Here is a 14,410-nt window from a genome sequence, read left to right as displayed (position 1 = left end):
CTTTGAATTCCAAACCCCAATGCAGCACCACATACTGCTTTTGAAAGGCCCCTCAGTTTCAAAAGTGGTTTGCCATGTGCCAAAGAGAGGGGGACGGACACAAGTCCAAAGTGTCCATGGGCATGCAAAACTGACTGCATGGCTTTGTGGATGCCAGTCAATAAAGCGTATATATGCCAAGAAGTAAAAAGTTCTTATAAGAGCTCAATTAATTGTATAGAGTGGTATTTTTACTGGGGCTTTTATGGCAATCGGCTTCTGTGAGGTCAATATTTTTGGAAACCTTCTTGGCCTTGTAACAAGTCCATTTGAGTATTGTATGTATGGATATATGTATATCTCAAAATAAATATTCATTTGTAAAGGAAAAAAATAGTAGCCTGTCAGTAATCGACATTTTAGGAGCATCCAAACATTTGTATACAAATCCGCCACATTACATTTTGTGTTACAGTGCTGTACCTTTAACACATTTCTTTCCAAAGCATTTTTCACATTTCTGTATCTTATAGCAATATGTTTACTCTTGCTCTTAAGTTCTGTTGGTTAGCAAGCTGTTGTGCAGCCATGTTGTCACTTAGCACAGTGATTGGCATTTCAGAAGGTATTCCAAGTTCTTTTGTTAGACAAGCCAACCACTCTATTTGTGACACACATTCGCTTATGGCTGAGTACTCTGCTTCACAAGTACTTGTGGCAACAATGTTTGTTTCTGGGATTTCACATTAATCACACTCCTGCTGAGTCACTCTGACCCAGCACTTCACAGAGTATTGCGTCATCTGTTGAAGCCTGCAGACTTACTCAGTATCCTGCGAATCCCAACAGTAATCGATACCAAAAGCACAAACTTATATAGTGGACCCTCCAGATACGAACTTTATTCGTTCCGAGGGTCCGTACGTACTCCAAAAAGTCCGCATCTAAAGGCGGTGCTATAGTGCGTTTCTGCGCATGTGCGCACAGCAAAACCGGAAGTATACACGTCTGGGTTTGCCGCGTTCGCAATCGGAGTTACGTTACCAGAAGCCAGTGTAACCCGAGGATCCACTTTACACGAGTGCTTGGGAGGAAGTTCAGTTGAATTCATTGGGACTTGTTCCCAGGCAAGTATGTATAGCAGCGGTGGGGAACCAGAGCCCTTCAAATCTTGATAGACTCCAGCTCCCATCAACACCAGCCAACAGTGGCAATAGGCAGGGATTTTGGGAGTTGTAGTCCATCAGCATCTGGAAGACCATAGGTTTCCTACCCCTGGAGTACAGAAAGAAATTGATCTGATATTAGAAATAAATAGTGCAAGACAGTGGCGTAGCGTGGGGGTGCAGGGGGGGCCAGCCACACCAGGCGCAACATCTGGGGGGGGCAGCTCTCTGCCCCTACCTGGCTCACTCACTCTCTCTCACTGCACTGCTGGCTGTGCGAATCCGATCCGGGTCACCGCCCACTGTGGAGGGGAGGGTGCCAGGCATGCGGTGCGGTGCGGAGAGAGAGCGAGGGACTATCTGGGGGAGGGACAGTGCAGCGGGGGGGGGCGCAAATTACTTGCCTTGCCCCGGGTGCTGACAACCCACGCTACGCCACTGGTGCAAGAGGTAAAACAGCTGCATGTGTATATGATATATTTTGATCTTTTGTCCTTTTTTTTTTTACATGTAGCGAGATCCACCTGAAGAAGAAATACCATTTTGTACTTTGAAGTCTTTCCCAGCTGCCACTGAGCACACAATACAATGGGCAAGAGACAAGGCAAGTTTGTCAGTTTGTTACTGTAAGCATTATATATTGCAGGGGGTTGGATTAGATGACCCTCGTAGTCCCTTCCAACTCTACAATTCTGTGATTATGGGCACAATTCAGTGGGATGTTCTCTTGCACTGAAATGAAGGAGAATTGCACATTTCAGTAAGGGCGCCAACATACCCCACCCCCCAAAAAAACACAGTTGGGAAGGAAATCCAATGCTATTTTCTCATAACTCCTTTTCTTTTAGTTTGAAAGCGCTTTTTCACACAAGCCTTCCCTGTTTAACAAGTTTTGGCAAACGTATCCATCAGCAGAAGAAGTGTTACAGGTAATAGCTAACTTTATGTTGAATATTGCGCGCAAAGCTGCTCTGGATGTCATTTTAACTTTGCTGTGCTGAGCCTTGCAGGTAGCTAGTAATATGGACTGATTTTAATACAGTGGTGAAATCTAACTAAGACCCCTATGTTTTCATGCTGGTCCAGGCTTGGGGTATACAAAGGTTTGGACCGGAGTAGCAACTTAATTCTACCTAGAAAGGAAAGTGAAGGGGGCGGAATTTGTGTTTTAAGCTTATTGTGAATAATTTCAAGGGCTTGGTGCAGGTATTCTAAATAGTAGCAGATGAATCTGAGGAACTTCCATTTTACAGCTGCTGATTTTAGTCTCTGCATGTTTCACTGTTTGTCAGAAGCAGTTAGTAAAAATTATATGCGTTTCAAATTGTATTAGTTGATCAGGGTAGACAAAATGTTCCCTTCTGGGTGTTTTTGACTACACCTCACATCAGCCCCAGCCAGAATTGCCAGTCATCAGGGATGATGGGACTTGTGGTCTGAAAAAATCTGGAGGGTGCTGTGTTCCCCTGTAGTAGGCTGGTCCAGTTTACTGGTTTCCATCTAAATGGAAGCAGGAAATGAATTGTGACGTGGGTGATACTTCATGAATAGTAATGTGTTTGCTGACTTTGCATGTTCTCTCATTTCCATCTTTATGTTCCCTTTCCTAGAGAATAAAGTCTGGCGAGAGTTTGGAAGGCTCTTTCCAAGTTATTAAATGCCTTAGTAGAAGGCCAAGAAGTTGGCCCCAGTGTGTTGAATTAGCAAGATTAAAGTTTGAGAAATATTTTAATCATAAGGTGAGCATTTGAGATCTGTTTTAATTTGGTGGCTGATGCTATGATTTCTTTAAATTGTCAATTTGCAATGTGCATTTAATGCTCATTGAGCTGTTGTCTAAACCTGGATGATCTTTTATCTTGAAATGATGTCAATTGTATTGGTCATCTTGTTTTGGTAGACATACTTTTCTTTAAAACTCCAAATAATTCTTATTGATTTTCATGTAAATACAAGAACAGCATATAACTACAGTAACTTGTCCAGTGGTACATTCTTACTAAGTTTCATATGCAGTAGACAGTACACAAGCAAGACGTTTATTTATGCATTGTCAATTCAAGTATCCTCTTCACAGAGATTATTGTGTTGTAGGTGGAATAAAAGTATATTCTGTCTCATTTATAAAGGAAAAGAATGGAAGCCCAGTCTTGCCAAAGGTGTCTATCTTTGAAGTGCCTTTAATTACCCTTCTATGGCGAGTAAGGCATTCCGATAGAGCTACATTTGGTAGACATACTTTAATTCCTTCAGTTCTTAGATACGGAACGCAAAACAATTTTGCATAGGGACGAATTTGCCAGAAAGTGTTTTAGAACTGAATATTTTAATAGCTAATGACAATGCTTTCTACCAAGGTTTCGGTAATGTAAACATGTGCTGATGTGTGTTATCTCACTTCATTGAGAGTATTTCTTCCCATCTAGGCACTCCAGTTACTTCATTCATTTCCCATAGACACACGATTAAAAGATGGCAGTAAGTACAGTAAAAGTTTAAATCAATTTTGATATGTTTGATGTATTTTTAACTTCAGTCCTTTTAAGATTCAAAATGCTTTCTTTCAAACCACCAGGTTTATTTTGGCAGTCACCAAAGAGGCCACCTTTCCCGATACAGTTTGATATCAACGATCCTTTGTGAGTAAATCTCTCTCTTTAGACTTGGTTATTGTAAGGGGCAAAGAACTTCACATGATCTGTTGGTGGGCATATTGATACTCATATAAAAGGTGTGTTATTAGACGATCTCTTCAAAGAAGATGTCCTAAAAACCTATATGGCCTTTAGAATAATCTGTTGACTCCTCTAATCTGAAACCCACCCACATCAAATAATGCGTAACTTTGTGACTTGTTTCCTTTTGGCAGCAGTTTTTTCTTTGAGTATTTGCCATACATCAAACTTTGGATATCTTCATGATAGTTTGCCTCATGTGCATGTTTGTTTATGCTCCCCCCCCCCCCCCCCAGTTTTCTTGTTGGTACTTTCCACATCCACGCAAAACTCCATTTCAACTTTAGGCAGCATTTTGGGGATTTGCTGTCAGCATCTACTAGGAACGACCGTTCGAATTTAACATTATCAATTCCTGAGCAAAATAGATATTGACTGCACATTTCTACTTCCAAGTCTTACATTACCCCTTTCTGCTTTCCGACAACCAACATCTCCATATGGCAAACCTTCACTGTGCTTCCAATCTCTGTATGATCCACAGTGAGCTCTGAAGGATCCCTGTGGTGTGGTTCTGCATTCCTTCAGAAGCAGTGCCAGGGCCTGCAGCTCGTAATCCCTCCTTTTGCTTCATTTAGAAGGAGATAGGAAGTGCAAGCAGTCTACATTTTGGGTCTGGAATATTAGCACTTCCTGGCATTGTCAAATTCCTAAAGAAGGTTCTCTGCCACTCTTATTTTGAACTTTCCAGTTCTGCTCCCTCTGTTTGTCACTTTTATTTTTCATGTGTGCTGCATATTTAGCAGGCAATTTCCTTTAGTTCTTCCTCCCTCTTGCTCCCAGCTTTGTGACTTCTGCCAGACTCTTCCTTATAGCTTGAACAGCATTCTCCTCTGTTAAGTCATATCACTCTGCACCTCCCATCTTTTCCCAGCTCTTTCTCTTCACTTTTGAAAAAGAATTCATCATAATTAGACCTCACGCTTCTGTATGCTATACATTACAAACTACAGGTAATTCCTACGTATATGTTCATAGTTGTAGTCTGAAGGGATTTGTTATGTGAAATTTCTCTGAAGTAGGTGTATTCTGGATCTTCGCCATTTAAAAGCAAACAGGCTAAGCAGGTAAGCGTTTTCTCAAAGGCAACCTTGCCCCCTGTTCTTTCAGCCCCTCTGCTTCACCTGCTCAGTGAATTTCTTCTCCTTCCCACCCCCCATTGTTAGCTAGGTTTGCAGGATATCTGAATGCAGGAAAATGGAGTAAAAACCCACCCCAATCTCCTTTTTCCTGCAGGCACTACAGCTTCATACTGAGTACAGCAAAATTATTTGCAGTTATTTACTGTATCCCTTTTACAGAAAAGGTAAGCCTTCAGTTGGAAGCTGTGGAATTTGCACTGTTTGGCTCTCTGTGTTAATTTTTCAGAATCCTTTGATAAGTGAAGCATTTTTGTTACAAAGGGAAAATATACTCCAAAATCCAACTTTTAGACAAAGCATTAACCCTGCTACTGGCAGTGACTGAAATCCCTTCAGGAATCTTCAGTATGTCCAAAGATGCTTTGAATAAGTTATGAGACCTATATCCCTCCTCTATGAATTATTCTTCCCGATATTTCACTTTGATAGAATTCTTTCTTGCAATGTATTTTGGCAGATGCATTGAAATCTAATCTTGTTGCCTGGACTATTGAAATTTGTATCCTGGCCCATCTCTATTTTTAATAATGCACTTGCAAACTAACTTAAAATAAATGCAAAATTGACTTCCCTTTGTGTATATTTATGTGTCTGGTGTGAAAGCAATATCCATTAATCCACCTATATTTATTCGTTCACGTGCATTTTTTTAGAAAATGAGTTTTATTTGGAATGTGTGCAAGGTACACAAGGTTCCGCTTTTGTAGAAAAGTTTGCGAGGAAATGTTAATGAGCCACACGCTTGATAAGTTATAGTTTCCTTCAATGTTTATTGGGATAAGTGGATTCTTAATTAGTTTTGGCTTAAAGTTGAAGAGTAGAGCACATGTGGTTTTACTCATTCATGCTAACTGGTGCTGTTTTAACAAAACACAGGATATGTCGGAAGAAACCATTTTAAAGATCATTTCCGGACTGAGGATTCAAGAATTTCGGCCTTCTAACAAAGTAAGCTCATTTAAATAGTGTTCCTCTTCACTCCTCCCCTTTTCCTGATGATCCGTTATTTATTCATCCTACACATGAGGTTCTGTAGGCTGCTTCCTAGTTTTCCAGTATTGTCGCAGTTGCCATGAACTCACTGCTCTCTCTTGGCTTCCGGCTTACCTTTATAAGGTGGCTGTAAACATTATGACCATGTAATTCAGGCATAGGCAACCTCAGCCCTTCAGATGTTTTGGGACTACAGTTCCCATCATCCCTGACCGCTGATTCTGTTAGCTAGGGATCATGGGGGTTGTAGTCGCAAAACATCTGGAGGGCCGAGGTTGCCTATGCCTGATGTAATTTGTGCCAGGGCTTGGAATACTCTAAAGCAGGAGGGAGGAAGTTGTGGCCCCTTTAGATGTTGCTGGACTCCAACTCCCATCAGCCCCAGCCAGCATGTCCAATTGTCAGAGATGAGCGGAGTAGTAGTCTGGCAACATCTGGATAGCCACAAGCTCCCCGTCCCTCTTCTACAAGTGTTTCTGTACTAATATTTAGCCTGAAAATATTTCCGGGTTTTCGGTTAAATGCTTACTAAAATTGATGCAAAAATTTTTAAAACTAACTTTAATAATAAAAAGTAAAGTATATTTCTTTAGGGTAGACCTGGTTTTCTTAGTGGAAAGCCCCTCCTTCGGTGGTATAGTCTTAGGAAGCATGTTTCCAAAAATTGTTGGAGACGTGCTGGAAAGGTACTGTTTGTGCCAAACCGCACATTTACAGAAAGTATTAGACTCTCTTTAAGTGCACATGCAGTTCTGCCTTAAGTTTCCAATTGTAGGCTCATAGGTTCCATCTATGTTTGTACTTTTGATTTTTAGACAGAGTTAATAAACTGCTTTAGTATCGCTCCAAAATGCGGTGTTTTAGAACAGTTGTGGGTCACTTCTGGCCTATGGACCTGATTGGGCCCAGTAAGGGTCCCAGCTTGGCCCATGAGGCCATTTTCCTTTAAGCCATGCTCTATTCCCCCTCCCTCACGCTGGCACATGGTCTTGAATATATGACTGGAGCCTTTGACATAGCTGCAAAGGAAGAATCATGAGCCTTAAAGGCTTGAGGTTGGGGCTTTGTGAATTGCAAAGCATAGCTCTGGGGTGTAGCTGATCCCTGATGAAATTTAGGCTTGAAGTTGGTGCCAGCCAGCTAATTGGCAGTGACTTAAAGCTTGCTTGGATCAGCTACACCTGGGATTTTTTGACTGGATTCTCTGGAATGCAGCTGGTCCAAGTAGGGCTTGAAATTATCGGCAATGTTGCCAAGCCCCACTTGAATTGGCTGGGGAGATGTTCCTTTGCGGTGCCTCTTGAGTTCAAGCCACATTGCAAAGGAAAAATGGGTCATCTGGTGTCATGGTGATGACAGGTGAGTGGCCCTGCCTGATTAAGTGGCTACTGGAGTGGGGGACCTCAGGATCCAGGCCACCAGGCTGAAAATGTTCCCTCATTTTACATTTTAAAAAATAAAAATAAACGTCCAGTAGCACCAACTAAGTTTGTTCTTGGTATGAGCTTTCGTGTGCATTCACACTTTTTCAGATTATCATTTTACATAATATTGCAACTAAAAAATACAGGTTTTCTCTATTTGACTAAAACGTTATTTATTGATGAATAACTCAATCAATAATTCAAGGTATTGTTCAAAAATAGATTCATACACTAACATTTATTCTATTTACTTTTGATGTTCTCAGGTTGTACAAACAGATGAAACGGTGAGGAAACCAGATCCCATTCCAATAAGCAGTGAGGATGAAAGGAATGCTGTACTTCAGTTGGAGACTGCCATATTGGCCAACGAAGCTACAAAAAGTGAGTGTTATTTATTTCTTTATTTAATAATTCAAAAACCATTTATTCGAAAGTTATAATACATTTCCAATCAATATATTTATTTCAGATCCTTTTAGCTCAGATAGAACCATTAGCTCAAATAGAATCACTCAAGGCAGAGAATATCAACACGAGCTCATTAAACTCATAACACACTGGACAGATAAGCAGGGTAGGTGGGAATACAAGAGACCAAGGAAAATAAGTACAAAGGAACCCAGACCACAAAATGAAATAAACTGTTACTTAGGCCAAACCTATCTAATGGTGGCGCCAGGTGAGCCTCCCTGAACCCAGTACCAAAATGGGCTAATATAATCTACTCACAAGATGGAGAAGGCTTTCATTGAACCGAACTAACAATGTATTTCATTAAATTGCATTGCAGGGTGTTCGACTAAATGACCCTTTGCACTCCTTCCAATTCTGTGATTCTGTGAACTAAAAGACCACAGATTCCTAAACAATGAATTAATTTGTTTCCAAACAGATGATTTACAAATGAAGGAACTTGCTTTTGAAAAGGATGATGACAGTAACGGGCACATAGACTTCATCACAGCAGCTTCAAATCTGCGAGCCAAAATGTATAACATCGAACCAGCAGATCGACTCAAAACAAAACGGATTGCCGGAAAGATTATCCCTGCCATTGCAACTTCCACAGCGGCTGTGTCTGGCTTGGTGAGTGAGGGCGCATTTTTCACGAATGCTAGCTTCTCTGCTGGATTGGCCAAATGTTGCAAGGCTCTTCTCTTCCTGTTAGCAATGTTAGTTTGTCATGGGAATAGAAGGTAGTCTTGTTTTCTTGGCCTTAATTTTCCTTTGATGGAGACAACATGTCAGCTGTAGGAAAGAGGTGATATAAGCAATTTATGGGGTGGGAAAATGGAAACATTTGGTGCAGTTTTTCCTAGTTATCAAATATACCTTCATAACTGTTAATGGATTAAAGAGCAGCCTGGGGCACACTGATGGGTTTAAATTCAGAGATTTTTTTCCCCTGATCTTCCAGACTGATTCCAGACTACTTTGGTTCATGTTGCATATTGTACAGATCGGAACAGCTACATCTTCTTCAGTTCTGTGCTTGTTAGCTACTGCAAAGTTTTTCCACTTCTTACATTTCTTCCCTAGGTTGCTTTGGAATTGATCAAAATTGTGGGTGGCTACCCCTTTCAAGCATACAAAAACTGCTTTTTCAACTTGGCCATTCCAATAATTGTCTTCACAGAAACAGCTGAAGTGAGAAAAACTGAAATAAGGTAAATAGCACATATGAAGGATTCATCAAGGGGGTGTATTCAAGTAGCAGATTGTGGCAAGTGGTGTATCTGGGATAATGACTCCTGGCTATACAGGCAGCGTCAATTTGACACCCACGAGTGTGGAAATTTATAGGAAAGTGACCTGTTTCCTCTTTTGCTATGCTTTGTGGTGGGAAGCTTGTGTTCAACTTTTTAGTTATTACCGATACTAAATAACTGAAAAATGTGCTGCAGCGCAGTGTCTTGGATAAAGTGTTTTACATTCTTGCTCTCTGACAGAAATGGAATATCTTTTACAATCTGGGATCGATGGACTATTTATGGGAAAGATGATTTCACACTCTTGGACTTCATAAACGCTGTCAAAGTAAGCAATTTGTGATAAATAGGCAGTAGAAACAGATGGAGGAGATAGTGTTGCTGTTTTTCGTTCTGGTGGACTGCAGTGTGGTGTACAGCCCATATAATTTACTACTTTACAAAAGTTGTAATCCATTCTGTCTGTGGAGGTTCATGTTCTGTAGCATATGGCGTGGGGAAACATGTCAGGTCTACTTCATTTTTTTACTGGAACTTTTGGTTCTTCGTTAAGAACTGCCACCTAGCATCCACAGGCAGAAAATTCCCAGTCCCCTGGCTGCCTCCTCTCCAGATGGTTCTGTTTCTCTTCCCTCATTTCTAGCCTTGCTTTTTTACTGTTGTGTGTCTTCTTTCTGTTTGTATTTGCTTATTGTTGTATTGGTGAGTTTTGATTATTTTTGGAGCATTTTCAGTCTCTCTTCCTTCACACAAGACCTTCTTTCGTTTTCCCCCTTAAGGGTTTTTTTTTGCAGGGGGGGCTCTTCTGGTCCCCTGATTTTATTTGGGGTAACAGAGTAGTTTCGCTTTTTTCTTAAGTGCAGTCTGTTTTTTTTAATAAACTGTCATATCTCCTAAATTTCTAACCAGTTCACTTTCTGCACAGTATAGTTCCAAATATTGTTGTGTTTGTGTGTTACAGGAGAAATATGGAATTGAGCCAACTATGGTGGTGCAGGGAGTTAAAATGCTGTATGTTCCTGTAATGCCTGGGCATGTCAAAAGATTAAAGCTGACGTAAGTATTAACTAGGGACCATAGAGCCTAGGACTTGCCGATCAGAAAGTTGGTGGTTTGAATCCCTGCAACAAGGTGAGCTCCCGTTGCTTGGTCCCTGCTCCTGCCAACCTAGCAGTTTGAAAGCACGTCAAAGTGCAGGTAGATAAATAGGTCCCGCTCTGGCAGGAAGGTAAACAGCGTTTCCGTGCGCTGGTCTGGTTCGCCAGAAGCGGCTTGGTCATGCTGGCCACATGACCCGGAAGCTGTACGCCGGCTCCCTCGGCCAGTAAAGCGAGACGAGCGCCGCAACCCCAGAGTCGGCCACTATTGGACCTAATGGTCAGGGGTCCCTTTACCTTTAAGTATTAAGTAAATAGTAAAGTTGAAGGGGGTATGCAGTAAATTAGCTCACAGATAGCAGGATTCTTCCCAGATCTTGTTTGGTGCATGCTCTGTTAGCTTGTTCATTGAGGATCAGATTCTGAATGGCAGAGGTTTTCCAATTCACCACCCCGGTATTTTGAACAGCATTATTTTAAAATTGAGAGCACTGCTGGCATGGCAGGTGAGAGAAGGGCTAGAGAGGAGGGTAGTCCAATGTTATTTAAGCCCCCTATTCATCTTGCTAGTGACATCCCATTGCCATATCTCCTCCTCTGTGCATACTGAATCACAGCATTTTGCCGTTCCCAGTTGCATCACTTGCCCAAACACATGACAAAAGCAGGACAAAGCAAGATATGAAAACTTAATTACCTCTATTCTTCCCCCCCCCCCCTAGCCCCACAGTTCATAAAATCAACTTTAGCCATCTCCCTTCTAGAACTGTGGTGTCTTGGAATGCAGGACTTGCCAGATCCAGATTCGTTGCATCTTTAACAAGTTCTCTCATATGGGTTGCGATTTGAATTTGTTTGTGGTACTTCAGGAGAGCTTGGTTCATTGATGATTTGCTGCTGATACTTGATTTTTGTATCCTGTCTTGTAGGATGCAAAAACTTGTGAAACCAGCAGCGAATAAGAGGTATGTGGACCTTACAGTATCATTTGCTCCAGAAACAGATGGCGAAGAAGACTTGCCGGGACCACCAGTTCGATACTATTTTGCCCACGAAAATAACTGATGCAGGCCTACCGTTTACAGCATAGCAGGACCACATGAAAGGAGTGTGGCACCATTTTTTAAATGGTACTATATACTTGGTGAAGCCTTAATTCAGAAACAAAACAGTGGAGATTTGTGAGATGTACTAAGGAGCTCCATAGCAAATCGGACTTGCAATTTCCTTGTATGTAGCATTTTCATAGCTATCTATACCTAAGGAGAACTAGAGGCTTGCTGGAAATGATGGTTCTTTTTGAAGAAAACACACTTATTAAGCACTGCAGGAAGACCAGAACTGCAATCATAAAACCTGATCACAGACACTGACCATTAAAGGAGGTGGCAGTTGAGATTTCAAGAAGCTGCCAATTTATACCATCCTAAAACTGATTTTTTTCCTTTTGTTTTGTTTCATCTTGGCCCCTAAGCCATTTCATCCTGCTGACGTTCATGTCAATAACACAGCTTTTCTTTTTCCCCTTCCGATGCTGATAGCACATTTGAAATGTTGCTTTGGAATAGAGTCATAGTGAGGAGAAGCTGAGTTCTTGTAAAGTTAGGTTTTATGTTCTTCTAACAAAATAATAATTACGTCTTTCCTTGTAAAGCAGAAACAACACCAATTCTGTTCCAGGCAGCGATTGTCAGGGCTAGTTTGCTTTTTCGTACTGGTTTTATTTAATAAGCTTGGTCATTCATTCTTCGTATGAAGAGCTTAGCCCAATACATTGTTCTGAATTGAAATTACAAGTGTGGGGCTTTTAGCTGAAACTTATCAACTGCCACATCCTTCAACTGCCACCTAGGGTCAGAGTGAACACCTGGTGACAGAACCACGTGTTTTTACACCTTGATCTGCTACAAAGGAAGAAAGAGATGGGTCCTATTTTGGCAGGAAAAAAGAATATACGATGGAAGTCGTCCCTCCCTGGCCACTACTTTTCTCCCTCACCCCAAGTGTTTTGCTCTGAGCCAAGCTCACTTGCAGTGCTAGCCACAGACTGATAAAGTAAGCCTGCAGTAGCAAGAGGGTGTAGCAGTCTTTGCCCACACCACTTTAGTTGCTCAAAAATTCAGCCCATGCACCTGCCGCATTCTTATGGAATAAGGCAGATCCAGGTTTAAACACACTGTTTACATGCCCAGCATACTGAATTATGCCATCAGCACTATTGTCTGACCACTGGCGCTACTTGGTTGCGTATTAGACCGCCCCCCCCCCTCCAATCAGCTTTTGAAGGTTTCACAAACGCTGGCCATAACTCAACATGGAGACCTTGGCATGCTTAAGCCCAAATCCGGGGGCTTAAAGTGTTCAGTTCTGTGTTGGGTTGTGACCTCTTACTATAAAACCGCAAAAGCTTCCTGCCCGCCTCCGCCACTTGGTGTGGCAGTTCTATAAAGCATGTTAATGTACATATTCCATTTCGCCCGAAATGAGTGATTAACAAAACACTTTAGACAGCCACATTTAAATAGTCCTGTACAAAATATACTACGAGGCAGAGAAACGACTTCGGCCACAGTCTGTATGAAATGGCAGTGTGCTGCATATACATAATGACCCATTTTTTGCTTCCTCATCTGTGTAGCACTTGAAGGGTAATGCTGTTGCTTATCATCTTCTCTTCCCCTTGTTCCCCTCCATGCTTTGCTAGAGAAGTCAAATCCACATTCAACACTGTTAGAGCTTTTTAAAAAATCACCAGGTTTCAGACCAAAAATCACAAAGGCTTCAGACTGTGTCCCTAAGGTGAGATCCTTGGTTACATCAATATTTTCCAACATTAACATATACACTTTCTCCGGTTTCTTATTTCTAAAGGCGCATGAGTACCAAATACATTTTTCCATAAATATTTGGAAAATAGTCTTAAAATGTAATTAATGCTACACAAATGTGTTTCCCCAAATATACAGATGATAGTTTATTATATTTTGTTATAGTTTATAATATTTGATTTGACAACTGGCTGATTAATTTATTTTAACAACAAATATTTCTTATGGCAGTGGGGAGAGAAGATACACCTTGTGACAGTGGGGTGTGGAGGGGTGCTGAAGCTTTTGTTTATGTTGCCATAGTGGCCATAGAGGTATATATTTCAAATAAAAGCTTTGATCTTTTTGTTTTAAAATACTTTTGGAAAAGGCAAACTACCGTAAGCTCAGAAAGCTATAGAAGATGGGTGGAAATAAAAAGAAAAAGAATGGCTGTCATGAACTTCCAGTGGAATGCAATGAGTGTTTTTCACAATCTGGATGTGATCATGTCTTGTACTAGCATTATTATTATTTATTTGTCTGTGGGGTTACTAATCAGTGTTCAAAAGTAAGAACTAGACTATCTTTGCATTTGCAAAATTGCATTTGATGTCATACATCAGTAGGCTTGAAACCGAAGAACCTTTTCCAGCAAGTCTTCCTTGCAGACCTTACAGTATAGAAAATTACAGAACAGGTAGCAGAAACAACACAGAGCTCTCCCTACCTGTTGCGCAGCCCCTTAGTCTTATCTTGAGGATTATTCTTCTCACATAAGTGATCTCAGAGTGATTTCGGTTTAAGTAATATAGATAGATGTGTACACACTCACACACACACACTCTACACTTCCGCAGTTTGTGTTATCTATGAATTTATTTCAGTACATTTTGAAGTGGGAGTGGGGTTTGTGTACACAAGAAATGATGTACAGCCAAAGCAGTTATGAAAACTGCTTTTTGTCTTTTTCACATTAAATGATTTGAAAACATACAATCAAAATGTGCATGGCTTTGTCAATGGTTTCTAATAGGTTACGTTGCCTTATGCAGTGTGTAGATCACTGAAAATGCTTTTATAACTAGCAGTCCATGCAGAAAACCGGGGGCATCATTTTAAGGTGTGTGAACCTGAGATAATGCATTGGTGTGGGTGGGTGTGTATCATTCATAAGATCATTCTATAGCCAAAATACCTGGGCAGGAATAAATTCTTTAAGCCCCTTGCATTCCACCTGCATTTGGGCCCATTTTGCAGGTGCGAGCCAGGGGTGAATTATACATATACGCTTTTGATTTATGGGCCCCTCTGGTCTAGAGAAACATTTATTTCCAATAGTGCACTTGTACCTG

At 41.1% G+C, this 14,410-nt stretch overlaps 1 protein-coding gene across 3 annotated transcripts in view; it reads left to right on the top strand.

The window, feature by feature from the left end:
* Nucleotides 1–14,060, top strand: part of UBA6 (ubiquitin like modifier activating enzyme 6) — a 43,434-nt gene extending 29,374 nt beyond the window's left edge. For all 3 annotated transcript variants that reach the window (XM_083407506.1, XM_083407507.1, XM_083407505.1), the window contains 13 exons: nt 1,660–1,749; nt 1,994–2,074; nt 2,756–2,884; nt 3,572–3,623; nt 3,721–3,784; nt 5,117–5,186; nt 5,899–5,970; nt 7,706–7,823; nt 8,335–8,528; nt 8,982–9,109; nt 9,392–9,479; nt 10,113–10,207; nt 11,178–14,060. In XM_083407506.1, coding sequence (XP_083263632.1) covers nt 1,660–1,749; nt 1,994–2,074; nt 2,756–2,884; nt 3,572–3,623; nt 3,721–3,784; nt 5,117–5,186; nt 5,899–5,970; nt 7,706–7,823; nt 8,335–8,528; nt 8,982–9,109; nt 9,392–9,479; nt 10,113–10,207; nt 11,178–11,313 — 1,317 coding nt within the window. In that variant the 3' untranslated portion in view covers nt 11,314–14,060. The remainder of the gene's footprint in view (nt 1–1,659; nt 1,750–1,993; nt 2,075–2,755; nt 2,885–3,571; nt 3,624–3,720; nt 3,785–5,116; nt 5,187–5,898; nt 5,971–7,705; nt 7,824–8,334; nt 8,529–8,981; nt 9,110–9,391; nt 9,480–10,112; nt 10,208–11,177) is intronic.
* Nucleotides 14,061–14,410: the final 350 nt, after the last annotated feature.

The sequence above is a fragment of the Podarcis tiliguerta genome (genome assembly GCF_965153285.1).
Source record: "Podarcis tiliguerta genome assembly, chromosome: 13".
Lineage (NCBI taxonomy): Eukaryota > Metazoa > Chordata > Lepidosauria > Squamata > Lacertidae > Podarcis > Podarcis tiliguerta.
The sequence above is the reverse complement of the archived record's forward strand: the minus strand, read 5'-3'. Positions and strand labels throughout refer to the sequence as shown.